Source organism: Anomaloglossus baeobatrachus, chromosome 11 (genome assembly GCF_048569485.1).
Source record: "Anomaloglossus baeobatrachus isolate aAnoBae1 chromosome 11, aAnoBae1.hap1, whole genome shotgun sequence".
Taxonomy (NCBI): Eukaryota; Metazoa; Chordata; class Amphibia; order Anura; family Aromobatidae; genus Anomaloglossus; species Anomaloglossus baeobatrachus.
In genome coordinates, this window is record NC_134363.1 from 36,599,266 (window position 1) to 36,626,868 (window position 27,603).

At 43.3% G+C, this 27,603-nt stretch overlaps 1 protein-coding gene across 1 annotated transcript; it reads right to left on the bottom strand.

Annotated features, from left to right (window-relative positions):
• Positions 1 to 830: 830 nt before the first annotated feature.
• On the bottom strand, positions 831 to 26,796 carry LOC142255784 (cell adhesion molecule CEACAM1-like). Its single transcript, XM_075327230.1, has 10 exons — positions 26,724 to 26,796; positions 25,296 to 25,607; positions 16,368 to 16,643; positions 14,915 to 15,196; positions 12,672 to 12,965; positions 9,238 to 9,477; positions 6,891 to 7,223; positions 5,104 to 5,211; positions 2,578 to 2,657; positions 831 to 1,522 (listed from the first exon to the last, which is right to left on the bottom strand). Exons 1-9 carry the CDS (start codon positions 26,794 to 26,796, stop codon positions 2,593 to 2,595), a joined length of 1,983 nt encoding a protein of 660 aa, XP_075183345.1. The 3' UTR covers positions 831 to 1,522; positions 2,578 to 2,592.
• Positions 26,797 to 27,603: the final 807 nt, after the last annotated feature.

Below are 27,603 nucleotides of genomic sequence, written 5' to 3' on the forward strand. Positions count from 1 at the left end.
GACGTTGGTAGTCCTGAAAGCTGCTGTCAGGACTATAACTGGACGCTGACAGGGTTAAGTCTTGTGAGAGGGGTCTGCTCGGTTGTGTCTCATTCCGGGGCTCACTCCCATTTATCATGGTGTGGATTCCTCCGGAACACCACCAGTAATAGTTTCTGCTCTACAGCATGCTCAACTGATTCTTCTGAGTTAGCCCTGATCCATCCCGCTACACAGCTTCTCTCTCCCTGATCTCCATTTCCTTTGTACTGTTTATCCGCCCTGCATATCTGACCCTGGTCCCGTTCTATGTCTTGGTCTCCTCCCCCTCCTTGTACTGATTTGCTTTCCCGGTCTCTGACCTTGGTACCGTTTCCTGACTTCGTCTCTGTTTCTCCTGTTTGGGTTTTGACGTGTCTTCTCGGCTCCTGACCACTTGTTTATGGTTTGCTCACTCCCCCTGTATTGACATGACACCCTGGTTTAGACTCAGGTTTGCTGACTACTGTTTCTGGTGCTTGCGCCCTCTTGTGGGCTTTTGTCTAACTGCTCTTTGGAGTTCCATCTCTATTCAGCTTCTGTGCCCCCTGGTGTAACCCTAACAGCCACCTTACGTTACGAACCTTTCCATCAGCCATTAAAAGGTGTCAACCAACGAGTACTCTCAATTCTGATTTTTTTGGTACACTGTGCGTAATTCAGAGCATCTGTTTTTATTTTAACGATGAGTTGTCGTTGAGGTCCATGTTCTATGAAAAAGGGTCAATTTTACTATGAGATGTCAAAAGACAGTATTTAGAGGAACCGCACACCAAACAAAAACCACAATGAGAATATCTTTAAATGCTCTTTATTTTGATTCCCTCAAGTCCCCATAAAATTACACCGCAAGGTTAAGTATAGCAGTAATGATTCGGGTCATGTACCCTTCATCAGGCACGGGGCAAAATATACATATATACAAGTTTGAAGCACTGTAGTACAAATCATAATCGTAGTAATAATTACTGTCTGTAAACAATCTATATTTAATACTATATTTCTCAAACAAAGAAGATTGGTCCATTGTGAGACATTGTGAAGTCGAGAAGACAGCTCATAAAAGACTGATGAAGACTCCACAAGATTGACTAATACAGTCTGAATATTTCAGAAACATGAGAATATCTTAGGTCTCTATCAAAGAGGCTAATAGTCAAATTTATTGGACAGAATCCCATAAAATATCAGATATACCCGGGGGCGAAATGATCACAATCACAGAGGTTGCAACTGTGATCGCGCCTGTGCAGGAAGGATACCTCCAGACACCAGAGCCTTTTTCAGCTCAGTGTTTGTCCTTGGACGCATATATTTTGCACATTTGCTTAAAGAGAGGAGATGTTATACAACATTACTCCATCCATTACAGAAATACATAGTACAATATGGAACATGCAGGTAACAGACCTGAGATATACAGAGTATTGTGCTATTACCGCAGTTATCTTCCAGAGCCCGGCATCACAGTGTGGTATACTGATTTGTCACCATGTGAAAATTGCTGGTAAGGAGAAAAAGAGAAGCAGTAATGAGAGGGGAGCACAAACCATGCCATTTATAGGACTTTTTGGGTGAACAATTACTGACGTGGCCTCCCGAATTAAAGAGAAACTGTCACGTCGAATAACACTATTAACCTTCAGATATGGGGTTAATCTACATCTTAAGATTGTCAGAAAGGTGCCTGTACTGAAAAAGCAGAACTTGGAAAAAATAAACTTTATTTTTCCTGAGAGCCGCTGGCTTTCAGTCATACAGACATGTCGGCGCAGCTACAATCACCACTCACGGCACTGAGACCTGCACTTTGAATGACAGCTCGCTCAGCACAAATGCACTGCAGAGCTGGCTGTCAGTCTAAGTGATGGGGCGTTCTTACAGCTGCCAGTCTCTATGAGTAATGAGTGTGACCGTGCCGACATGCTTGAATGACTGAAAGCCAGCGGCTGCTGGGAGGAATAAAGCTCATTTTTGTTTCCTTGGTGCCGCACTTTCAGCACAGTGGTTGGCCAGTTTCATAATACTACTAACCTGCAGATTAACCCTATTTCTGCCGATTATTAGCAATGAAGAGGGCTATTCTCAAGCAAAAGGTGGTCAATGCTCATCTAAGTAAAATATACCATAACCTGTGGCAAGATTGTCCTATTCCTAAGAATTGTTTTCTACCTTTCACCTTTTGCAATTTTCTCCATAAACTCACATTAAGATGCTTTGGGTTGGAAACTGGTTTTGGTTAAGGGAATCCTCTTACGCCAAACCAGAGTAATACCAGTATAGTTAAAAATACACCAGTTGCTTATATAGTATATAGACCGTACAGTGCACCATTTTTATCTAGTCCCCAATGATTTCTTCTATTCTCAGTGCAGGATTTCACTCTCCCTGACCCCGACTTTTGCTATGGATCTTGTTTCAGAAAACCCCTGAGGGAGGAGTTGCAACTGGCCACATATTTCCCCCCCGAATGGCCGACATTAAGATGAATGGACAGGCCAGGTCATGCACCCTTTATTTCTAAGACCCCTCCTTTTAGTCCATGGTGTATAATCTTACCGCTACTCCTGGAAGTTAAGTTTCATAAATGTGTGATGGTTGAGAGTTTCGGTATTCATATGCTGCTTCTGGGGTTTTACCTAAATAAATGAAAAAATAATAAAATAAATATAATACAATAAAAATGTACAACAAATTGGAAGTGTATATTAAGTAAAGGTTTAGGTATTTACTAGTAATTTCCATTCTTTAAACACAAAGGGTCAATTCTTTAGTCTGTAGAAAAATAGAAGCAATGATCCATTATTACCATACACTCTATCATGACTAGTGATGAGCAAATATACTCGCCACTATTCATTACTCCCACGACTATAAAGGTATTCGCAATATCGGTTAATCAACCAGTACTTTTGTATTTGCAGTCATTAAAGCAGGAGAATTATACTTAAAGTTTCCCTGCTGCTGTCACACTGCTTCCTGTTCCAATCATTAAAGTTCATGAATATGCACTGCTTCCCCCACCCACCTTTGTAAGAAAGTATGGGATTTTTTGCGTTCCTGCTTCTCCTGCCCACCCTATGTGCCGGCGACTGTGATGGGTTGCCCTCACACTAAGGTGGGGTTTGCACGTTGCGACATCGCAAGCCGATGCTGCGATGTCACGCGCGATAGTCCCCGCCCCCGTCGCAGCTGCGATATCCTTGTGATAGCTGCCGTAGCGAACATTCTCGCTACGGCAGCTTCACATGGACTCACCTGTCCTGGGACGTCGCTCTGGCCGGCGACCCGCCTCCTTATTAGGGGGCGGGTCGTACGGCGTCACTGCGACATCACACGGCAGGCGGCCAATAGGAGCGGAGGGGCGGAGATGAGCGGGATCTAAACATCCCGCCCACCTCCTTTCTTCCGCATATTCTACGGAAGCCGCGGTGACGCCGGTAGGAGATGTTCCTCGCTCCTGCGGCTTCACACACAGCGATGTGTGCTGCCGCAGGAGCGAGGAACAACATCGGACCGTCGCGTCAGCGTAATTATGGATTACGCCGACGCTATACCGATGATACGATTACGACGCTTTTGCACTCGTTAATCGTATCATCTAGGCTTTACACACTACGATGTCGCTTGCGATGCCGGATGTGCGTCACTTTTAATTTGACCCCACCGACATCGCACCTGCGATGTCGTAGTGTGAAAAGCCCGCCTAACTGTCTGTGTCCCCAAAGTGGAGTTTAAAAAAAAATAAATAAAAAAAATGGTGTAAGGTCCTTCATATTTAGATACCCAGTGCAGATAAAGCAGACCCCCAGCTTTCTGCAGTATCTTGACTGTGTATCAATATACAAGGGACCCCGTGCTTGTTTTTTTTAATTAATTAAATGAGTTAAAAATACCCAGCCAAGATAAAGCGGACAGTTGGGGGCTGGTATTCTCAGTCTGGGGAGGCCCATGGTAATTGAGCCTCCTCAGCCTAAATATAGCAGCCCATAGCTGCCCCGAAATAGTCACATCTATTAGAAGCGCCAATTCCAGCACTTTACACAGATAATCCCGATTGCCCTGATGCAGTGGCAATAGGGGTAATATAAGGAGTTAATGACAGCTGTGATTTGTCAAAAAAATCACAGTTGTCATCAAGCCCAAGGTTAATAATGGGGAGGGGTCTATGAGCCCCCCATTACAAACCCTGCAAGTCAAAATAAATAAATATAAAACACAGAAAAATCCTGTATTTAAAAAAAAAAAAAATCCTCTTTCTCTAATTTATTAACCAACAAAAAAAATCCTGCATGTCCAACATAATCCACACATGTGACGTCCAATGACAGTCTAGGGACACACTGACTGAGCCACAGTTGTGATAGTGGGGACGTCAGTGACTTCACCTGAGGTCACAGCTGGCAGATCCCACAGTACCCCAGCTGCGACCTCAGGTGAACTGACCTGAAGTGAACTCATTGAACTCACTGATCTCATCTGTGGTGAAGCCATTGAACTCAATGCCGGATTACAAGATAAGGTGATGTACACACATTGAGTATTCGGCTGCAGACATTTCTGTACCCAACCTGCAGCTCCTGGGGAAAAAAAAGCACCAAAACTGCATCAAAACGCATGGGTGGCTTTTTTGCCAGGAGCTGCAGACTTGGTGTAGAAATGTCTGCAACCAAATACTCAATGCGCGCACATCGCCTAATCCGGCATTGAGTTCAATGCTTTTACCTGCAACATTTTTTCCAATTATTTATTTTTACACTCCACTTCCTGACCCAGACAGCTAGCATTACGGCAACCAATCACAGATGCCAGCACAGAGGGTGGACGGGGGAAGCAACACTGCAACCAATCACATACACTGTTACAGAAGGTGGGCGGAGGAAGCAATGAATATTCATTCCATTAACTTATATTGGGTTTGTTATTCGGTGCGAATACACGAATAATGGACATTATCCAAACCCGAATATTTTTCTATTCACCCATCTCTAATCGTGACCATACAAAATAAAGAAAATGCCCCAAAACTTAATTTCGAAGGGTAATATAGTAGATAAAGCTGTATACAAAGTAACGGGTACATACATTTCTTTACTATGAAGAACACGATGGCTCCCATTAGGGCCGCACCAATGAGTACTCCTATTACTATACAGGTTATCGCTCCACCACCCAGTCCACTACTGGAACCACCTGGGAAACAAAAAGCATAAAAAGTCACATTAAAAAAAGGATATAAAACCATGTTCAGGAACTATTTTCCACTTTAAGCCATTATAGAAGCTGCATGACAATGATGTTGCTAAGCCAGTGGTTGGGTAGAGTATATTCCATGGTGAACTACTCATATTGGGTCATGGCACAATATAGGGTCTGGGGAAAGTATATAGCACTAGAATATTCTGCTCATTTACCAGGAACAAAATGATCAAAAACTGGTAACAGTGTAATATATGAGAATGAGAGGTATGCGTAATACTTTATTTGCCCTGTGGAGGCACTGCAGGAAAACTGAGCAGTCGAGGCTGATGTTACACTAGGTAAGGGGAAGTGCCAAGCGAATGGCGAAAGAGAAGGGGAACCATGGGTTTAGGGAAGGAGAGATGGTGACTCCTAACCAAACTAACCGCTGGTCCCTCACCACCCTAGATAGGTTCCGCACCTATGGACCATGCTGGATACCTTATCCTAGGTATCCCTAGTGCTGGTCCCTGGGATTCCTCACCACCCTAGATAGGTTCCGCACCTATGCACCAAGCTGGATACCTGATCCTAGGTATCCCTACTGCTGGGCCCTGGGGTACCTCACCACCCTAGATAGATTACGCACCTATGCACCGAGCTGGATACCTGATCCTAGGTATCCCTGGTGCTGGTCCCTGGGGTTCCTCACCACCCTAGATAGGTTTTGCACCTATGCACCAAGCTGGATACCTGATCCTAGGTATCCCTAGTGCTGGTCCCTGGGGTACCTCACCACCCTAGATAGGTTCCGCACCTATGCGCCAAGCTGGATACCTGATCCTAGGTATCCCTAGTGCTGGTCCCTGGGGTACCTCACCACCCTAGATAGGTTCCGCACCTATGCGCCAAGCTGGATACCTGATCCTAGGTATCCCTAGTGCTGGTCCCTGGGGTCCCTCACCACCCTAGATAGATTCCGCACCTATGCACCGAGCTGGATACCTGATCCTAGGTATCCCTGGTGCTGGACCCTGGGGTCCCTCACCCCCCTAGATAGGATCGGCACCTATGCGCCGAGCCGGATACCTGTACCTAGGTATCCCTAGTGCTGGGCCCTAAATAGAGATTGGATGGGATGAGCGCTTTGTCAACCCTAGAAAAGACACAAGGAGGACATACACGGGAAAATGCATGAACCACTGATCCACAGATGACTCAGGTAGACGTTCAGCAAAGTTCCAACTACAGATGAGTACAAGCCACCTGCTTGCAACCTAGGCTTGTATGAACTGAAAAATATCACCAGAACAAGAAGATGGGAGTATTTAAGCACATGGAGAATACTGATGATCAGCAGGTGGATGTAAGAACTGGCTCTGCTGTGTCCAAAATGGAAAGAGATGAGAATCCAGCAGGAAAGCTACCTATGCCAATGAATACTGACAGCAGGCACAATAGAAAGTCAGAGAGCATTTTGCGCAGCCAAACACTGTGACCTTCTATTGTCAGAAACCACACACCTGTGACAGCTGAAATATCCCACAAATTATAATTATAAGGGATAGCTGTGATCTTCTTATCATCAGGGGGTCATCATGATAGAGTCTGGATCGCAGTTATGGATACCAATCCGTTAATTTTGTATGGTAGTTAGATGAAATATTATTAATTTATTGCACGTGACTTACCGCTTTGGGACTCTTTAACATTGAAAAGGAAGGCTGTGCGTCCAATCAAATTTCCTGCTACACATTTAAACTGTCCAGATTCGGACTCGGTCAACTTATCGATGTTGAGAGTGGATGCGTAGGGAGTGGAGTCCACCCTGAATTTACCGCCAGTCTGAATAGGAGAAGAGCTGTTTTCTTGATACCAGGAGAATGTAGCCGGAAGGGCCTGAGTGGACATGGTGGTGGCCCGTGGCCGGACTCCCGCTTGTAGATCCACTGTTAGGTTGACTGCACCTCCGACGAAAGCTGGAGTAATTGCATTGATCTTATAGTCAGGGATCATTGGAGGTTCTGGTGGAAGAAGAAAATAAAACTGTATAATTAATCCCTACTCGACATTTTCTTCTCCTTATGAATGAATGATTGGCAACATAACCACTCTCCATATAACCATGGCAAGAAGTCTATTATCAGAGAAAGAGCCATCAGCAGAGAGCAACCAGGGTGGAGGACACACCCAGCCACACCGTGTGTGTACGCGACCATCGGCGCTGACAAATAGAAGCATGCAAAATTAAGGGACATAACGGTCAACCGACTCTTGGCCAAATCATGGTTGCACCAAAGCCCCTTTGTTATATGAACTTTAATCTTGAATTAATACAAGATAGTCTGTATTCATTATACGTAGTGTTATAGGAATTTTAATCTCGTATTAATAGCTGGATATTATAAGTAATTGTAGTTCTCTGTACTCAGGATTCTGTATCGACTAATGTATGAAGAGAGGGAGTGTTAGCTATTGTCCAGACTGTTTATCTAGGCTTCTCCTGTCTGGGCAATAGGGCAGAAAATAAAGATTTATTGAGGTCAAACAAAGTCTTATTTAGAATAGATAACAGTTACAAGTTCCTTATCTGGTGAGCTGGGAAATAAGGGATTTATGTTTTAAAGTTAGGGCGATATGTCATTAAATGTAAGCTCATTGTATTATACTCACCTTTTACTGATGCCACTCCGTTCCGGAGACGACATATTGTGCCCGTAACTTCTGACTACCTTAAAGTCAAAAGTCATGTCAGACGCTCCCAATGTATCTCTATAGGAGTTAGAACAAAACCAGAACAAGTGGGAAATGAGGCTCCAATAGACTTATACTGAGTTATTGTGATACCAATGTGATATGACTGAAAGAATGATTGGGTTGTAGGATCATAATCAAAAGATATAGTGATCCCAGATATTATTTGATCCATCAAATAATTCAGTATCAAAGAAAGATGTCCTCTGGATAACCAATTTTACCATGATGAAGAATACGTGTCAAACAGGTCTTGAAGCAAAACCATGATAATGAGGAAGTAACATTTACAGTTCCACAGTCAGGAAATTTGGGGTTATTTGACAACAGTTGCAAGGAAGCTGGCCTGTAAAATTAACGTCTCCCTGCAATATCTCCAGGAAACTGTGGTCGACCAGTTGTCAACTGGCTAAATGTGCAGGAAGCTGCTGGTGCCCACAGCAGCTTGTGGTCAAGTTACATGAACATGACTCAGCTGTCACATGCTGGTCACCAATTAACCATTCACAATTGCAATACTGCATTTGCACACGACTACAAATTTTCCTATAAAAATACACCGGACTCGCTTAATGTTAGGGAAACCTTCCAGGACATTGAAGTGTACGCACTGCTCCTGTGATGCAAGGTGCCATGTTGTTTCCTACTCATTAAATCGAGTCCCTCCGAAGAGAAGGATTCCTACAACAAATGGTAATGTTGATGCATATTTCTGTTATTGTATAAGATTCTATGACTAAAAAATAGTTCTAATGCCTATGTACCATTGACTATTCATGTGCTATTAAAATAAATAGTATCTTGCTATAAAGAATGTTAGTATTCGTGCCTGATTAGGATATCAGTGAGCGCTTCGTAAGTACGGGCTTTCAGCCCCCTTTTTAGTAGAATTTAGCAAGACAGTTGTGACTTCCGATGCTCCATAAAACACTAGAGCAGCTGGCAGGTCACAGGAGACTGCCCTGTGTAATGCTGGAAACAGATGAAGACCCCAATAAGTGAGTATAAGTCAGGGGGTAGGGGGCTTAGATTTAAAGCACCACTCCAGCGGTTCAATAATAACAAACGCTGGCGTAGTGCTCTAGCAAGATCCATTAGGTGCAGTTAATTTCCATCACAAGATGGATTCTCTACGGACAACAAATTTTTGTTCTACTCAAATGATTGCGCAACAAAAATGAAGAAATCAGAGGGGAAATGGGTCATAGACATTTTCTTAGTCCCTACTCAAGTGTAGATCATTGAATCATTCATACAGCTGAAATGACAGTAGGGTCTTCTTACCAAATGTTATCGTACAGATTGAGCTTCTTCCCAGTTGATCACCATTACAGGTGAGACTTCTCCCGTGGATGTTACCAGAAGAACTCACATTTCTATACACTTCATTAGAGCTCGTATCTTGTACACCACCAAATATCATGGTGACATTAGCTGCAGGTTTTCCTCTGGGCCAGGAACAGCCAAGCTTTACTACCTGGTTTATGTTTTGTGCAGTACAGGAAATATACCCATCGGGAAACCCTGGGATGTAAAAAAGTGAATACATATTATCAATAATATCTATCTGAAATCTCGCAAGATAGTTTGCCACACAGATCCAATGAGGGGCAGCCCACTGAAGAATTGGCAGATTGTTGTAGACTGCCAGAGACCCACTGTGACAATGGAGGACCAAACATTAACAGTCATCCAAGTATTAGCCTAACTCCCAGTAGACTTGTGGAGTACCATACGGTAATGATAGGCTTGGTAGATGATTTCTCAAGCATGAACTTAGAAAATACGTTTTGAAGCCCTTAAAGGGGTTGTCCCATAAATAAAGTACATTTTAGTCAATACTGTAGATCTTGGCATAATAATAAGTTCCCCCAAAAAATGTTCCTGTGCTGAGATAATCTTATATATGTGTCCCTGCTTTGTACTGTGTAATGACCATGTCTAACCGTACAGGGACATGGCCTGATCATACTTCATCTCCTGGGCCGGGGAGGAAGTAAAAGAGAGTATAAAGACATTTCAGCACAGCTTCACAGCTGATACTTTTTGGGAGGTAAAACCTTTCCCTCCTTGTTGAAAACCATATTTTGTCTCACAGAAAGAATTGCTATGAATGTCATCCGAGGGGATGATGGTTTGGGGCTTCCTCTGGTGGTCAGGACTATGCCTCAACAGGTGTGGGAGTTAATTGGTAGTTTGGGAAGCCCAATTGCAGATCAGCCTGGGTTATATAGAAGAGGAGTGTCAGCTGGCTGGGGCCGGTTATAGATGTTGTTCCTCTATCTCTGAATTGGCTTGTAGTTGTCCTTCCATTTATCCAGTGCCTGTCCCATTCCAGATAAGTTGCAAGTTAGTTGCTTAATTGCCTGATTTACACCAAAGGGTGTTTGTTTTTCTTTTTGTTTTGCTTAAAGTCTGTTTTCTTGCAGGAGAGGAATTGTTTTTCTGTTTTGATGAGCATGAGGGTTCCCCCTCTGCAGGCCCCACTGTAAGAAAAGGGAGATTCTCCCTGTTCTATTTGATTATTTGCACTTTTGTATTTCATGTGGTTTTTTTTGGTATTTTGTTTCTCCCATTATTTATAAGAGTACCTGATATCGTGGGGAAGAGTCCGTGATTTTGTTTCTCCCATTATTTACAAGAGTACCTGATATAGTGGGGAAGAGTCCGTGTGGTCTGAGTATTTTGTCTTATCAGGAGATTGATATTTTTCCTCAGGGTTTTGCACTGACCGCAATCAGTTATCTGTCCTGTCCTGTTCGATCTAGGAAGTCAGGCCTCAACTTTGCTGATCTATATTTACTATCTGTGTATTGTGTTTTCTTACATCACCATTGACTTTATATGTTGGGGGCTTGCTATTCCTTTGGGGACTACTCTGAGGTAAGATAGGTTTCCTCATTTCTATCTGTGAGGTGTAGTAAGTTTTTCCGGCTGTGACGTGGCATCTAGGTGTGTTTAGCAATGCTCGACAGCTACTTTTAGTGTGGTCTGACAAATAGGGGATTGCGGTCAGCTCAGCTGCCAACTACTCTTGTGTTTTTTCTGCTGATGGGATTTTTTGTGATCATCCACGGTGACAAGATCATAACAAAGAATCATCTGTGATCCACAGCTGTCCTGTCTGTATACTGTTTTGCTCCCCCACCACCCAGCCAGGAGATGTGGTATGATCAGACCATGTCCCTGTATGGTCAGACACAGCCATTACTCAGTACAGCAAGGACACATACTGTATATAAGACTATCTCAGCACAGGAACATTTTGTTTTAACATATCTGAGCTTATTACAAGTAGTGATGGCCGAGTACTAACATGCTTCATGCACATTCTTCCATTCAAGCAGATCAGACGCTCGGACGAGTTTGACACGAGTAACAAGAATTAGGGAAAGTCAATAACTGAATAGAAATAGCAAGAGTATATTATTAGTAATAGATGGATAGATAGATACAGGGATAGATAGATAGAGGGATAGATAGATAGATAGAGGGATAGATAGATAGATAGATAGATAGAGGGATGGATAGATAGATAGAGGGATAGATAGATAGATAGAAAGATAGAGGGATCGATAGATAGATAGATGGATAGATAGATAGATAGATAGAGGGATAGATAGATAGATAGAAAGATAGAGGGATCGATAGATAGATAGATGGATAGAGGGATAGATAGATAGATAGAGGGATATATAGATAGATAGAGGGATAGATAGAGGGATAGATAGATAGAGGGATAGATAGATAGATAGATAGATAGATAGAGGGATAGATAGATGGATAGAGGGATAGATAGAGGGATAGATAGATAGATAGATAGATGGATAGAGGGATAGATAGAGGGATAGATAGAGGGATAGATAGATAGATAGATAGATAGAGGGATAGATAGAGGGATAGATAGAGGATAGATAGAGGATAGATAGAGGATAGATAGAGGGATATATAGATAGAGGGATAGATAGATAGAGATAGAAAGATAGATAGAGGGATAGATAGAGGGAAAGATAGATAGATAGATAGATAGAGGGAAAGATAGATAGAGGGATAGATAGATAGATAGAGATAGATAGATAGATAGATAGAGGGAAAGATAGATAGATAGATTAATGGATGGATGGATAGATTAATGGATAGATGGATAGATAGATAGCTAGATAGATAGATAGAGGGATAGATAGAGGGATAGATAGATAGATAGATAGAGGGATAGATAGATAGATAGATAGATAGAGGGATAGATAGATAGATGGATGGATAGATGGATAGATAGATAGAGGGATAGATAGATAGATAGATAGATAGATAGATAGAGGGATAGATAGAGGGATAGATGGATAGATAGATAGAGGGATAGATAGATAGATAGATAGATAGATAGATAGATAGATAGAGGGATGGATAGATAGATAGATAAATAGATAGAGGGATAAATAGAGGGATAGATAGAGGGATAGATAGATAGATAGATAGAGGGATAGATAGAGGGATAGATAGAGGGATAGATAGATAGATAGATAGATAGATAGAGGGATAGATAGATAGATAGATAGATAGAGGGATAGATAGATAGATAGATAGATAGAGGGATAGATAGATAGAGGGATAGATAGATAGAGGGATAGATAGATAGATAGATAGATAGATAGAGGGATAGATAGATAGATAGATAGATAGATAGATAGATAGATAGATAGAATGACATTGTTACCTACAGTTGATATTGAGGTTGGCTCCATTACTGGTTATACTGTTAGCTCTGTTGGTAACTTTGCAGGTGAAGAGTCCAATGTCATTCTTGGAGACGGGGCTGATGGTGAGAGTGGAGCTTGGAGGAGAATCCCCCTGAGTAATGTAATATGGAGGGTTCGGGGACACTGGTTCTCCATTCAGTCTCCAGGAGAAGGTGATGGCTGAACCTTGAGCCGAGCAGTAGAGAGACACCGAGTCCTGTCCTGCCCAGAGCACCGCCGATGTGTTACTGGTCAGCGCCACTGCCGAGACCGGAGCTGGGAACAAATCCAAAGGTGAGATATGAGAAGCGATCTGTAAAGACTATGATCACTCGCTGATCTCTGCCATGGGCAAATTAGCTTTTTGACGTCTGTATTATAAGTTTCTTAAACGTTTCTTGAGGTACGTTCCCACGGTCCGTCTTCCACGCATTTTTGACTCTGTGCATTTTCTCTACGACAAAATTATTTCCCCATAGATTTCTATAGGTTATTGGAAATCAGCAGGTAAAAGACACACATGGGTTTTGGTGCATTTACACGGCGGAAACATTCCAAAAACATGTGTATTCTGCTCCTAATGATGTTAATACCAGGATGCCTTTCTTTTTTTGTCTCACACCAGAGACAAAAAAAGGCACCAGCAAATGATAAAAATTCACACAAAAACGCAATGAAAAAAAATGCAAGTAAAATGAGAGATTGCGCCAAAATACTGAAGAGTGGAAAACTCAATTGATCCTGATCATGGGAACATGGCTTTAAAAATTGCTTCCAAAATACAAGGTTTATCATGTTTTTTTCTGTAGTTTAACCCTTACACCCCTAGTCAATTTTCCAATTTTCGGCTTATATTTTGCTCCCCTTCTTCCGAGAGCCGTAACATTTTTTATTTTTCCATCAATCTCGCCATATGAGGGCTTTTTTTTTGTGGGACGAGTTGTACTTTTAAATGAAACCATAAGTTTTACCATATAGTGTATTGGAAAACAGCAAAAAAAATTCCAAGTGCGGAAAATGTGCAAAAAAAGTACAATTGCACGATTGTTTTTGGGATATTTTATTCACCGTGTTCACTATATGGTAAAACTGATATGCCGGTGTGATGTCTCAGGTCGGTACGAGTTTCCAGATACCAAACACGTATAGGTTTATTTTTATCTACAGGGTTAAAAAAAAAATCAGAAGTTTGTCCAAAAAAAGGGGTGCAATTTTTGCACCAGTTTCTGGGATCCATAGCATTCTCATTATTGGGGATATGGGGCTCAGTGATGGCTTATTTTTTGTGTCTTGAGCTGACATTTTTAACGGTACAATTTTTGCACAAATGCTACGTTTTGATCGCCTGTTATTGCATTTTGCGCAAAATTTGCAGCGACCAAAAAATGTAATTTTGGCATTTGATTTTTTTGCTGCTACGCCATTTACCAATCAGATTACTTGATTTTATATTTTGATAGATCGGGCGTTTCTGAACTTGGTGCTACCAAATATGTGTATATTTTTTTACCTTTTTAACCCTTTAATTTTAATGGAGCGAATGCAGGGTGATTTGACCTTTTTAGGTTTTTTAATTTATTTTTTAAATTTTTTCAAACTTTTTGTTTTACGTTTTTTTTTTCTTTATTAGTTCCTCTAAGGGGCTGTAAGAATCAGTAGTCTGATCGCTTGTTCATTTCTCCTGATCAGAGCTGCACAGCTCAGATCAGCAGAAATGCTCATCTTCTGTTACAGCCAGTGGCTGTAAGAGGAAGTGAGTCATGATAGCTACAGGAGTCATCACATGACCCTGTGCTACCATGGCAACCATCGGCTACCCGTGTTCGTGTCACTGGGCCTCCGATGGCAGCAAGGATAGACACGTTCCCTGCTGCAGGCATTTACATCGCGCTGTCAGATTTTGACAGCATGATCTAAGGCGTTAACAAGCACGGGAGGATCACAGATCCACTTGTGCCTGCGGGGCACACATGTCAGCTGTTTAAATCAGCTGACGTGTGCGTGACTCAATGCCAGCTCACCGCAGTAGCCAGCAGTGATTACCCCGACATGAGCCATGACGTCCCCAGTACATCATGTGTCGTACAGAGGTTAAAGACAGGTGAAACCACCAAGATCATTGCTTTTTGTGAATAAAGCTTTTGCTGAGATGCCCTCTGTGTACACTGTATTCCCTTCTACATAAGTTACAAATAATAATTACAGATATGATGAGTGTTCCTTACCGGCCAGGTTGAGCTTCACGTCATTGCTGTTTTGGCTGTTTATTATGTTTTTAGCCATACATATGAAGGGTCCATTGTCCGTAGTGGAGACCGGGCTGATAATGAGTTTGGAGTTATTATCGGTGAGGGTATATCGACCTCCTCCAGATATCGGTGCCCCTTTTAGACTCCACGAGTAACAGATATTTGTACCACGAGCCGAACATCGTAGAGACACCGAATCTAATCCAGGCCAGACAAGTCCCGATACATTACTCGTCACCGCGACATTAGAGACCGGAACTGAGGCGCAAAACACAGAGAAAAATAAGGATTGGATTGTGAAAGTGTAGAGTGAAAACACTATAATATGTTATATGTGCACATCCTCCAAATTTAGTCTCCTGGAACTATATGTAAGTACAATATTTGCCAAACTTTCATCACATGACCAACAAGCGTCATTGCTAATCTGCACCAAATCTGCAAGGAGAAATTAGTGAGCATGACTGAGCATGAGACTTCAGGATTCTCATTCACTCTGTGTCACGATGTATCTGTAGTCCTATGCTGTCCCCAGGGAACTGTAGACTATCCCCAATCTCAGGGTTACCCCTAATGGTGGAGATGCCTGAGTCCTGTGCCTTGCTATGCTCCTGACCAGAACTAATCTGATTCCCTACTCCTACCAGGGAAGGAAGGGGCAGGAGTGAGATGGAAAAAAAGATAAAGACAGACAAGGGAAAACCAAAACACTGACACACAGAGGAATAGAGAATGAGAGACTCAGGAAAAAAGCAAGAGCAGGAAGGTAGCAAGAATAGGTAACAGAGGTTAACTCCATAACGACACTCATCAACAAGTACCACAATCCCCAGATAGACTGAATCATGACACCTCAACGGACCAGCTAAGATAAACTATATCTGGCATAGAAGGAAGGATCTAGTCAGCCTATATGGGAGGGGAGTAGATGTAATTGGCTCCCCAACAACATGTGATCAAAATAAACTAACAAGCAGACTAGCATGAATTAACTGTTGCTAGCCTGCCTATGAATCACCACTCAGAAGATCGACACCCGAGTCTGCCTTGATCACAGACACCAGAGAAGTTATCAGGCGGAGTGTCAGAAACTGTAGTCTGAGTAGATCCCAAAGCCACCATGACAGTCAATAAAGTATGTAAAAATCTCTGTGTGACACTTTGCTGGCATCAGGAAACCAGTCAAATTTTGTTACAAGTCTGCACCGAAAAAATGGGGCAAAAATGCAACGTGTGCACACAGCCTAAATCTCACAACATCTGGACCATATGGTATAACTGATATACTGTATTTATGGGATCACAGTAATGTTATTGTATTTTTTAGGGCTCTTTTTTTTACTCTTGTTTTTTGTGTTTATTTTACTTTTTTTATAGCTATTTTATGCTAGAAAAGAAAATCCATATTTTACAATCTCTATATTCTTACCATACACAGTCAGACTCCGGGGGTCGCTGGTGTTGGCGCTGACAGGGTTCTGGATGGTGCAGGTGTAGGATCCGCTGTCACTCTCAGATATCGGGGTGAAGTCCAGGAATCGTCCCCGGCAGATCACATGATCAGAGCAGATAATCCTCTGACCGTCCCGGTAGAAAGTGTAAGAGTTCACATTCTGACCCCCGACATCACACTGGAGGGTCACATCGGTGCCGTTAACGAAAGGACTGCTGGTAACAGAGCGGAGAACAGGGGGGCTGAGGGGAGCTAAAAGAGAACAAAAATTGACTCAATCTCACCAACAATTTGGGGTGGCTCACCAACAAGTCCTAACTCATAATTTGAAAAATATAGTTCAATTGCAACTCCCCTAGGCAAAATCTCTTAACTGGCCTCGTGATAGTTTTTTCATTCTCGTTTGTATTTTTTAACACAGTTATTCCCCTTTCCCCCCCAAAAAACTGAAAAAAGAAATGCTTGTTAGATGGCATACTGAAAACATAGAGGCAACAGTATTAGTATTAATGTGCCATTGTGACGCCTGCCTGGAGCCATGGACTCAGGATCGGTGAAACAGGTGAATAGAGGCAACCGCCCACAAAGCAGGAACCCGGACCCCGAAACCCTTTAGCCCCTATACAGGGATTTGGAATTACGACAGGGTCCAGGTGATCGCTGCAGTCCTGAGAAGAGCAGTAACCAGGCAGGGTCAACTTTAGAAGGTAGAACAGGGACAAGAATCATCAGGCAGGAGAGTGGTCAGATATCAAGCTAAGGGTCAAAACCGGAACTAGCAGTGAAGTACAGGAACGGCAGGCAGAAGAGTCGTCAGATATCAAGCTAAGGGTCAAACCCGGAACTAGCAGTGAAGTACAGGAATGGCAGGCAGAAGAGGGGTCAGATATCAAGCTAAGGGTCAAAACCGGAACTAGCAGTGAAGTACAGAAACGGCAGGCAGAAGAGTGGTCGGGCAAACAAGCTAAGGGTCAAAACCGGAGCTAGCAGCAAAGTACAGGAACAGCAGGCAGAAGAGTGGTCGGGTAAACAAGCTAAGGGTCAAAAACCCGAGCTAGCAGCAAAGTACAGGAATGGCAGGCAGAAGAGTGGTCCAGCAAACAAGCTAAGGGTCAAATCCGGAGCTAGCAGCGAAGTACAGGAATGGCAGGCAGAAGAGTGGTCGGGAAAACAAGCTAAGGGTCAAAAACCCGAGCTAGCAGCAAAGTACAGGAATGGCAGGCAGAGGAGTGGTCAGGAAAACAAGCTAAGGGTCAAATCCGGAGCTAGCAGCGAAGTACAGGAACAGCAGGCAGAAGAGTGGTCCGGCAAACAAGCTAAGGGCAAAACCGGAGCTACTAGCGAAGTACAGGAACAGCAGGCAGAAGAGTGGTCGGGAAAACAAGCTAAGGGTCAAATCCGGAGCTAGCAGCGAAGTACAGGAACAGCAGGCAGAGCTAAGGTCAATATACGGGAATACAAACAACAGGAAGGAACCAGAGTCTAGCAGGGAAATACAGGGCTATATCTGGCACCTGCTAGCAGAAGGGAGAAGGCATAAGAGGGATGCGGTGTCTTCCCATTGGCCCCAGTTGAATGGTAGCTACTCCAGCCGTAAGGCACACACCACCACAGTCAACCAGTGGTACTGCAGGTCCTAGTGAAACCCAGCCTAATAGATGAGCGGAGCCTGCACCCAGCAGAGCCACTGACTGCTCCCCCGTCCCCAACGCCACCCACAGTGGTGATGCGGCGGCTTCTGGTGATTGAAGCAGATGTCGACTCTGGTGGAGACATGACAGCCATGCATCAAATTATACTAATATAACAGATGTGCAAAAAGTAAGTACAATCATTTGTGACACGCACACATTGTGTGATACACACTGTTAGGGGTACTTTGCACGCTGCAGCATCTCTTCCGAAATATCGTCGGGGTCACGTCGTTAGTGACGCACATCCGGCGCCGGTAGCTACATCGCAACGTGTAAATCCTAGGAGTGACGATAAACGATCGCAAAAGCGTCGAAAATCGGTGATCTGTGTAGTGTCGTTCATTTTCATAATGTCGGGTCGACTGCAGGTATGATGTTGTTTGTCGTTCCTGCAGCTCCACACATCGCTGTGTGTAAACCCGCAGGAGCGACAAACATCTCCTTTCCTGCATCCACCGGCTATGCAGAAGGGAGAAGGTGGGCGGGATGATATGTCCCACTCATCTCCGCCCCTCCACTTCTATTGGCCAGCCGATTAGTGACGTTGTGGTGATGTCACTGTGACGCCGAACGCACCTCCCCCTTGAAGGAGGGATTGTTCGGCAGTCACCGCGACGTCGCCGAGCAGGTATGTGCGTGTGACGCTGCCGTAGCAATAATGTTCGTTACGGCTGCAAGCACCACATATTGCATTTGCGACGCGGGCGGATACTATCGCGCTCGACATTGCTAGCCGATGCTAGCGATGTCGCAACGTGTAAAGTACCACTTATACTTTTTTCTTTCAGCCATATTGTAGTCTTGCTTCTGCATGAAGAATGAAAAAAAAAAAAGTATCATTGAAATTCACCTAAACTGTCCCACAGAAGTTTGGTGCATAAGGAAATGTCACCGGCTATGAACTGTTCCGGTTTAATCTCCACTCGCCTAGGTGACCTTTATGTGAGATGTTTGCACAGAACTGGCAAAAACTTGGCAGGTACGCCAGTACGGTTCTCGTAATTGAAACAATGCAGATATTGGTTCAGTTGGCAGTTGTCCATTAAGAGAGGAATAACAACTCCCAAACTTTCACTTTCAGCGCTCATGCTCCACTCTCAGAATCGATGGATGACTTCCTTGTCTACTTGCTTCAGTCCATCTTGGTATTTCTCGACCTGATACTATCTTCCTAGACTGCACTCATATCAGCAAATATATATATTGGTATCTAAAAGGCACATTGGAAAATGAGAGAGCGTGATCGGCAATGCTCGTTACTCTGCCAAGGATAGTGGGTGCGCAAGTGCCAAAAGCTGTCCCTGACAATTTTGGGAAAAGAACGCAACATGTTTTCAGCAACAAAATATGTCCTGCTACATATATCAGTTTTTCTATACAATTTACAGCAAACGCACCTTCATTCTAACTTTGGGTGAAATTCAATGTCAGTATGACTGCGTTTGATGTGAATTTTCCTTATAGAATCTTGATCAGGATTGTTAGAAATTGCAAAAATAGTTTAAAATGATTAAGCCAAAATTCTTTAACCCCTTTACGACCAATGACATACTATTGCGAGGGTACCACGACAGAGAGTGGTCCCTCCTATTTCTGGTGTCAGGAGATCACAGCGCAGGGCTTCATACACACTTGCTCAGGTTAATACTGCTGGCTGTGCAGATTCTCCTTTATCCAGCTCTGCTAGGGTTAAGTAGATCCTCTGGTCTCCTGAACTCTGAGTGTAAGCAATAGTCTGCTATTCTCTATTGCTAATTAGCTCTGCTATAAAGACTTCCCTCCTAGTCCAGGTAACCACTGGTGATAGTTACTGCTTAGCTTGCCTCTAGAGGGAGCCTATGAGCTGAGGACCAGAAAGCAATTCAGAGAATTTGCCGAGTGAAAGTTATGTTGTTTTTCCCTTCCTTAGTCCTCTTTGGTTTTCCCCTCTGGTCCCTTCCTCATTATTACCTCTTGTTTGGAGTGCTTTGTATGATTGCTGTTTATTTTACCCCTGTCTGTCTAATCCTCTCTGTGTCTTTAACCTAGAGTGGGACTAACGTTCCCGCTGCCCTGCGCACTATACAGGGCTGAGTCCAGGGAAAGATAGGGATAGGCACGTGATCGGCAAGAGGTGAGAAGGAACCCATATAGGGACGTTAAGGAGTGCAGGGATCACTCTCAGGTGAGTTTAGGAGGTGACCCTGCTGCCCTTTCCTTAGTGCAAGGACACACCTTTATAACGTGTACCCTGTGTATTGCGGTGCTCACCAGGGGTTCCCGTGTACCTGGCAAAACTCCGGTAGTTACTGCATGACACATACTGTAACTATACATCATTGGTTGTGTATGTTCCTTCTTAAAGAAAGGAATGAGTTAAAATCTTCAAAAATGACAAAACCTATTCTTAGGGTGTGGGATTTCACTTTTGTAACAGAGACTTGTTCAGTGGATGCTGTGAATGTCTTTACTTATTATGCAGTTATGTCTTCAAGTATTTGCTATCCTGTAAGGAACGTTTACATTTTTGCATGGTACATCTATATTTCTGTGGGTGTGGGATTTCACTTTTGTAACAAAGACTTTTTTAGGACATGTGGATTAGCTGGGTGGATGCTGACAGTGTCTTTAATTATTATGCAGTTATGTCTTGTACTATTTACTATCTTCTAAGGAACGCCTAAATTTATGCATGCTACGCCTATATTTCTGAGGCCTATAAAAGAGATAGTGCTCATTAAAATTTTGTAGAGCTTTGGAAATCACATGCCTGTATAATTCTCACTGGTGCTGTACAATGAATTCCAGAAACTTTTAATTGAAGTGAGAATTACTTCAACACCCTTTAATGTGGGCTCATGATCTGATCAGCCGACATGTGCAGCTAACAAGTGTGGGTGGATCGGAGATCCACCCGTGCCTGTTAACTAATTAGATTGCGTTGTCAAACTCTGACAACATGATCTAATATGCTTCATAGTGGATTGCATCATTCCCCGTCGCTATCGGCCACCCGAGATTCAATCACGGGGTGACGATGGGTTGTCATGAAAGCGGGGATCAGCTGATGACCCCTGTCGCTGTCATGATGAAGTTCCTGTGAATTCTGGCTGAGCACTGGCATTCACAGGAGATCAATGAAGCATTGCTCTGACCAGCAGAAGAAATCGGGCAGTGCAGGCATAAAGTCCCTTATGAAGACTGCTAGTGTGACGCCCTGGTAAAACCAGGTAGTCACAGAAAGAGTTAATCCTCCTTGGAAGCTACACAATCCCCACACAGATGCACAGCAGCCAATCAGGCCCACTCACCCCCTCCCCAGGAAAAGGGAGGGGGCGAGAGGAGTTAAGGATGGAAGTGACAAAGCAGAATTTAGTTCAGTTGTGCTGTAGTCAGTGGAAAGCTGACAGGGAAAGCTTGCAGCTCCCTGGAAAAAGTGGTAGCCGGGGTTGGAGCCCTGGACTACCAGACTAGGTGACTGTGAGGGCCACAGGCGATGGAGATCCGGCAACGGGGAACCTGAGGCGACCGGGACAGGGTTGTAGCCCGCCGGTGCCAGGAGAGGGACCCAATCCGGAGGCCGTTCAAACGGACTAGTCCAGACAAGAGAGAGACAGACAGAGAGTGTGGAAGGAAGGGCCCCTGGCTGTACATCTGGGTGTGGAACCCGAAGACACCCGCCAACAGTGACCGGCCATTTGGCAAGTTGGTTTACAAAGGACTCTGTGTTTTCTGACCACACACATCAGCCTAGCTTCATCCAACACCAAGACAACCGAATTGTGAGTTTCCAGCTCCCTGCAATCCCTGCCACCACCACAACTCCCAATTGGGTCCCGGGACTACAACTCCCCTACCCGTAGAGGGGTTCCCACCTTGCTGCCTCACACCATCAGTCCCGGGCACGGTCCCCAGAGGCAGCGGCGGTGCCACCATCTCATCACCGTAACCCATGGGTGGCGTCACAGACAATTCCCTCCTTTACATATTCCCCTTTTGTTGTGGAGCCTGGGATCACAGACCGGGTCACGCCACCGTGATACCTCTAGAAACGACCCCATTGGCCCAGTTCTGAGTACCCCCTATCCCTGGGCAACACACTCAAATCAGTAAAAAAAAGTTTTTAAAAATATGAAAACCCCCCCAAAAACTTAAAATCACCTACCTTTTGCCCATTGAAAGATCTGCCGAGCATCTACTCCCTGTCCATCATGTGACCTCTGCTGTAGTACGGCTGCTATTGGGGCTGATCCTGCAATGTCAGACATATACTTGCCTGCCCTGACCTAAATCTCCGCCAAGTGTCTTTCTGCTGCAAGAAGTGCACAGCCAATGCCAGCCACTCCTGGCAACTCACCGAGTTTTATAGTACTATACAACACTCTTGACGATGTACACAAACATGAAACAAGCTCTGTAATTGCCTAATGATTTAGGGATTAGCAAACCAGTTGCAAACACCAAAAAGGAAAATATTCTTCAATCTTAGTTGAGGAACAAAAGTTCTTCACATTCAAAACAGAACAGTACACCTGTTTTTTCTTCTTAATGAAATGGATAATTTTTGGACAGTTTGTGAAAAAGCTATTACTTCTTTATTTAGAAAATTTCTTAACACTCCCCAAACTGGGAGGAAAATATTTTTCAATCTTAGCTGGGGAACAAACATTCTTCACATTCAAAACAGAACAGTGCACCTGTTTTTTTTCTTAATTAAATTGATAATTTCTGGACAGTTTGTGAAAAAGCTATTACTTCTTTATTTAGAAAAATGCTTAACACTCCCCAAACTGGGAGGAAAATATTTTTCAATCTTAGCGGAGGAACAAACGTTCTTCACATTCAAAACAGAACAGTACACCTGTTTTTCCTTCTTAATTAAATGGATAATTTTTGGACAGTTTGTGAAAAAGCTATTACTTTTGCTTTATTTAGAAAAATGCTTAACACTCCCCAAACTGGGATTATATTTGTACGGAACAGTGTGAAAATGCCACAGTATCTTCCAACCGCATCACGATACGCCCCAAATAGGGATAATTTTTAGACTGTTTAGACAATATAAGTGGCCTACAAAGTCCAAAACTGCTTTGTGTGGTTAAATTGGCTACTAATTACCTCTGGTCACTATTTTTTCCCCATTAGCCAGACAGGTTAAGTTCACTTGGTCTTTAAAAAGGCTAACTTTGCATTACAGAGCTCAAAACGCGTTTAGTAACTAAAAAGGGAATTTCGAAAGTTATATGCATATTTTCCTTGAAATTTGAGCCATAACTTTTTTATCTTTCCATCAATATAGCCATATGAAGGCTTGTTTTTTGCAGGACGAGTTTTCCTTTTGAATGACCCCATTCATTCTGCCATATATTGTACTGGAAAACAGATTAAAAATTCCAAGTGCGGGTGAAATTGCAAAAAAAGTGCAATTTCACAATAGTTTTTTTGTGTTTTTTATTTACTATGTTCACTATATGGTAAAAATGACCAGGCAAAATAATTCTACAGGTCAGTGTGAGTTTGTAGATACCAAACTTGTATAGTTTTACTTTTATCTAAAATTCAGAGATTTGTAAAAAGAAACCCCTAATTTTTCTTCCGAGATCCATAACGTTCTCATTTTTCGGGATCTGGGGCTCAGTGATGGCTTATTTTCTGCATCTTGAGCTGACATTTTTAATTATACCATTTTTGCATAGATGCGATGTTTTGATCGCCTGTTATTGCATTTTAATTCAATGTTGTTGAAACCAAAAAACTGTAATTCTGGCATTTTGATTTTTTTTTCTTGCCACACCCTTTACCGATCAGATTTATTGAATTTATATTTTGACAAATCGGGCATTTCTGAACTCGGCGATACCAAATGTATGTATTTTTTTTTAATTTATTTATTTATTTTAATTATTTTATTTTTCTATGGGGCAAAAGTGGGGCGATTTGAACTTTTAACTTTTTTTGCTTTTTACTGATTTTTTTTTAGTCATCTTAAGTAACATTTTGACTCCACTGTCTAATCACTTTTGCTGATCCGAGCGATGCTGTGGTATTCCTCTGAACCGCAGAAATGCTGTGTTACAGTGAATGGTGGCACTTTGGCGGCATTCACAGGAAGTGAGTCATGATAACGTCGGGTCATCAGCTGACCCTGCACTGTCATGATAACCCATTGGCGCCCTGTGATTATGTCATGGGATGCTGATAGTGGCAGGAAACACCGCCATCCCCACCGGAGCACGGACTGTCAGAGATTGACCGTGGGATTTAACTAGTTAACGGGTGGATCCCTGTTAGCTCAGGTTAGATCAGATCAGCTGACAAGTGCTTTAAAAAATGCAGGCTCGCCGCAAGAGCCCGCATTAAAGGGACAGAAATGGCCTCAGATGTACACGTATGTCCAAGGTTGTAAAAGGGTTAAAAAACTAACTAGGTGCAATGGAAAAAAAAAATTAAAGGGGTGGTTCACTACTCCGCAATAATGGCCACATCTCTGTAAAACTGATAGGGAAGGCTTTTTATAAATACCTTGTTCAGCCAATTCTGCCTCTGAGAGGCGCTATCGCAGTCCGCTCATCTCCATGAACTGACCCCTTGGCTCTAACATCCAGTGATATCAGGTCAACTTCCAGTTGACCTGACATCAACATGGCCGGCCCCAGTTTTTCTGAGTGACTGGTCTGTGGGAGGAGTTTTACCGCTCGTCACAGCCCAGCAGCACTCCTGCTTGAGAAGGAAAGCGCACACATAATGCTGCGCTGTTACACTGGTCCGCTCATCCCCATGGAGTGACCCCCCCCGAGTTCCGTGACCTCTGAGATCCAGTGATGTCACGTCAACTTCCAGTTGACCTGACACCAAGGAGGCCGGCTCCAGTCTTCCTGAGTGACTGGGCTGTGGGCGGAGTTTCACTGCTGGCTACAGCCCAGCATCTCACATGCGCTCTCTAGTTCACTGTAGAGCGATGCTGTGCTGTGCTGAGCAGTGAAACTCCGCCCACAGCGCAGTCACTCAGGAAGACTGGGGCCGCCTCAGTGATGTCAGGTCAACTTCCAGTTGACCTGACATCACCAGATTCCAGAGGTCACAGAGCCTGGGGATCACTTCAAGAGATGAGCAGACCGCGATAGTGCTGCTCAAAGGTATTTAGAAAAAGCCTTCCCGATCAGTCTTACAGGGAGCTGGCCGCTATTGCAGAGCAGTGAACCACCTCTTTAAGAAATATTAAGACACTTACGGAACACACTGAGCTGATAATCCACAGTCTGAATTGAGAAAGTATCCTGGTTCTCTACGGTCACAGCATAGTTTTTCTTGTCAGCGATTGTGATTTTTTCCAGTCTCAGGGTCCCATTTCTAAACAGCTGACTTCTACTTGCGTAGGAGGGATTGTATGTTGGCGCGTTATTATTAAGGATCCTTGCAATGTAGATCGCACCTCTGTCTGTTCTCCACGTTATTACACGATTGGCAGGAATTGGTATATATAGATTAAAATCCACCGATCCTCCCAGAGCTCCACTTACTGACACCTGAGCAGATACCGCACCTGGAAGAGAAATCAGATTTTTACTGGAAATTTTAGATTATATATATATATATATATATATATATATATATATATATATATACTAGATGTACTACCCGGCGTTGCCTGGGATAGTAACTGTCTCTCTGTCTCTCTCCTAGTCTATGTGTCTGTCTCTCTATGTTTCTTTCTGTCTGTCTTTTTTTGTCTGTCTCTTTCTGTCTGTCTCTCTGTTCCTGTCTCTGTGTGTCTATCTCTGTCTGTCTGTCTGTCTCTGTCTGTCTTTCTCTTTCCCTGTCTGTCTTTGTGTATGACTCTATCCATGTGTGTCTGTGTCTCTATCCATGTCTGTCTGTCTGTGTCTATCTCTCTGTCTGTGTCTATCTCTCTGTCTATCTCTGTCTCTGTATCAGTCTGTCTCTCTCTTTGGGTCTGTGTTTCTGTCTCTCTCTCTATCTCTGTGTCTGTCAATCTGTTTCTCCGTCTTTCTCTCTCCCTGGCTGTCTCGTTCCAAGTCTGTCTCTTTCTCTGTTTCTTTCCCTGTCTGTCTCTGTCTGCCTCTCTCTGTTTGATTTTCTATCTCTTTCTCTTGTCTATCTCTGTCTGCCTCTGTCTGTCTCATTCTCTGTCTGTCTCTGTCTGTCTCTCTCTCTCTTTCCTGTCTGTCTCTTTCCCTGTATGTCTCTCTCTGTCTGTCTCTTTCCCTGTCTGCCTCTTACTTTGTCTGCCTTTCTGTCTCTCTCTATCCGTCTCTCCACTGACATCATATCACCTCACACATGAGCTTCATATACTAACAATTTATTTTTTTCCTATAGCAACCAATCACAGATCCTATTAATGACCTTTAGCTTGCAGCGCCATTGACTTTAATGGAGGCAGGTTTTTTGGAGAGTAACTGTAAAGCGTGGGGTTAAACTTTCCTGTCAAAACATAGTCTATGACGTTCCCTGACTCACATGGGGCGTCTGTGCAAAATTTCGTGATTGTAAATGCGATGGTACGGATTCCTTTAGCGGACATACACATACACACACACACACACACACACATACTGTACATACACTGAGCTTTATATATTAGATATATAATGTGTGTGTATATATATATGTATATGTTTCTTTTATCTCTTCTTACCTAAATATAAGGAGCTCATTACGAGTCCACACAGCAGCTTTATATGATCCATCTGTAGAATCCACCGAGACATTGAGCTGTGCGCGCCGTACAATGTGAGATGTGACGGGCGGAACTGCAGAAGTTTACATAACTTTTCTCATTCTTAGTCTCTTAGTAATTAATCCCCAATCAGTCTGTACATAAATAAAGAGTGCTGAATAGTTACTGGAACCCGCTCTCCGATCATAGATGATATTATAGCACATACTTATTTGTATTTTTTTCTGAAATTAGTATATTCTCAAAATAGCAACATCAGCACATGATGCCATTCAAAGTATTGGAATCTGTCACCAGATTTTTGTCACCTGATCTGAAAGCAGCATGATACAGAGACAGAGACACTGATTCCTGTGATGTGTCACTTACAGGGCTACTGTCACAATGATTATGGATAAGTGAGGAATTGTGGCTTCTAAGCTATCCCTGAAGTTAGGGGACCCTATACTATCCCTAATCTCAGGGATACTCCTAATGGTGGAGAGGCCCGAGTCTCCTTCCTGGCCCTGCTCCTGACCAGCATAATATAGAGACAGGGACACTGATTCCTGTGATTTGTCACTTAAGATGACTATGTGATAGCAGGGAACCGGAGCTTCTAAGCTGTCTCTCAAACTAGGGTGCCATATGCTATCCTTATTCTCAAGGATACTCCTGATGGTAAAGAGGCCTGAGTCTCCTTCCAGAACCATTTCCTGCCCAGTCCTGACCTGATTATCCCCCAAAACTGCAGGGAGGGACGGGACAGGGGTATGATGAAACCCACAGATAAAGACAGACATGGGAAAAACCAAAACTCTGTTACACAGCACGCAAACACAAAGGTAAAGCCAATAAG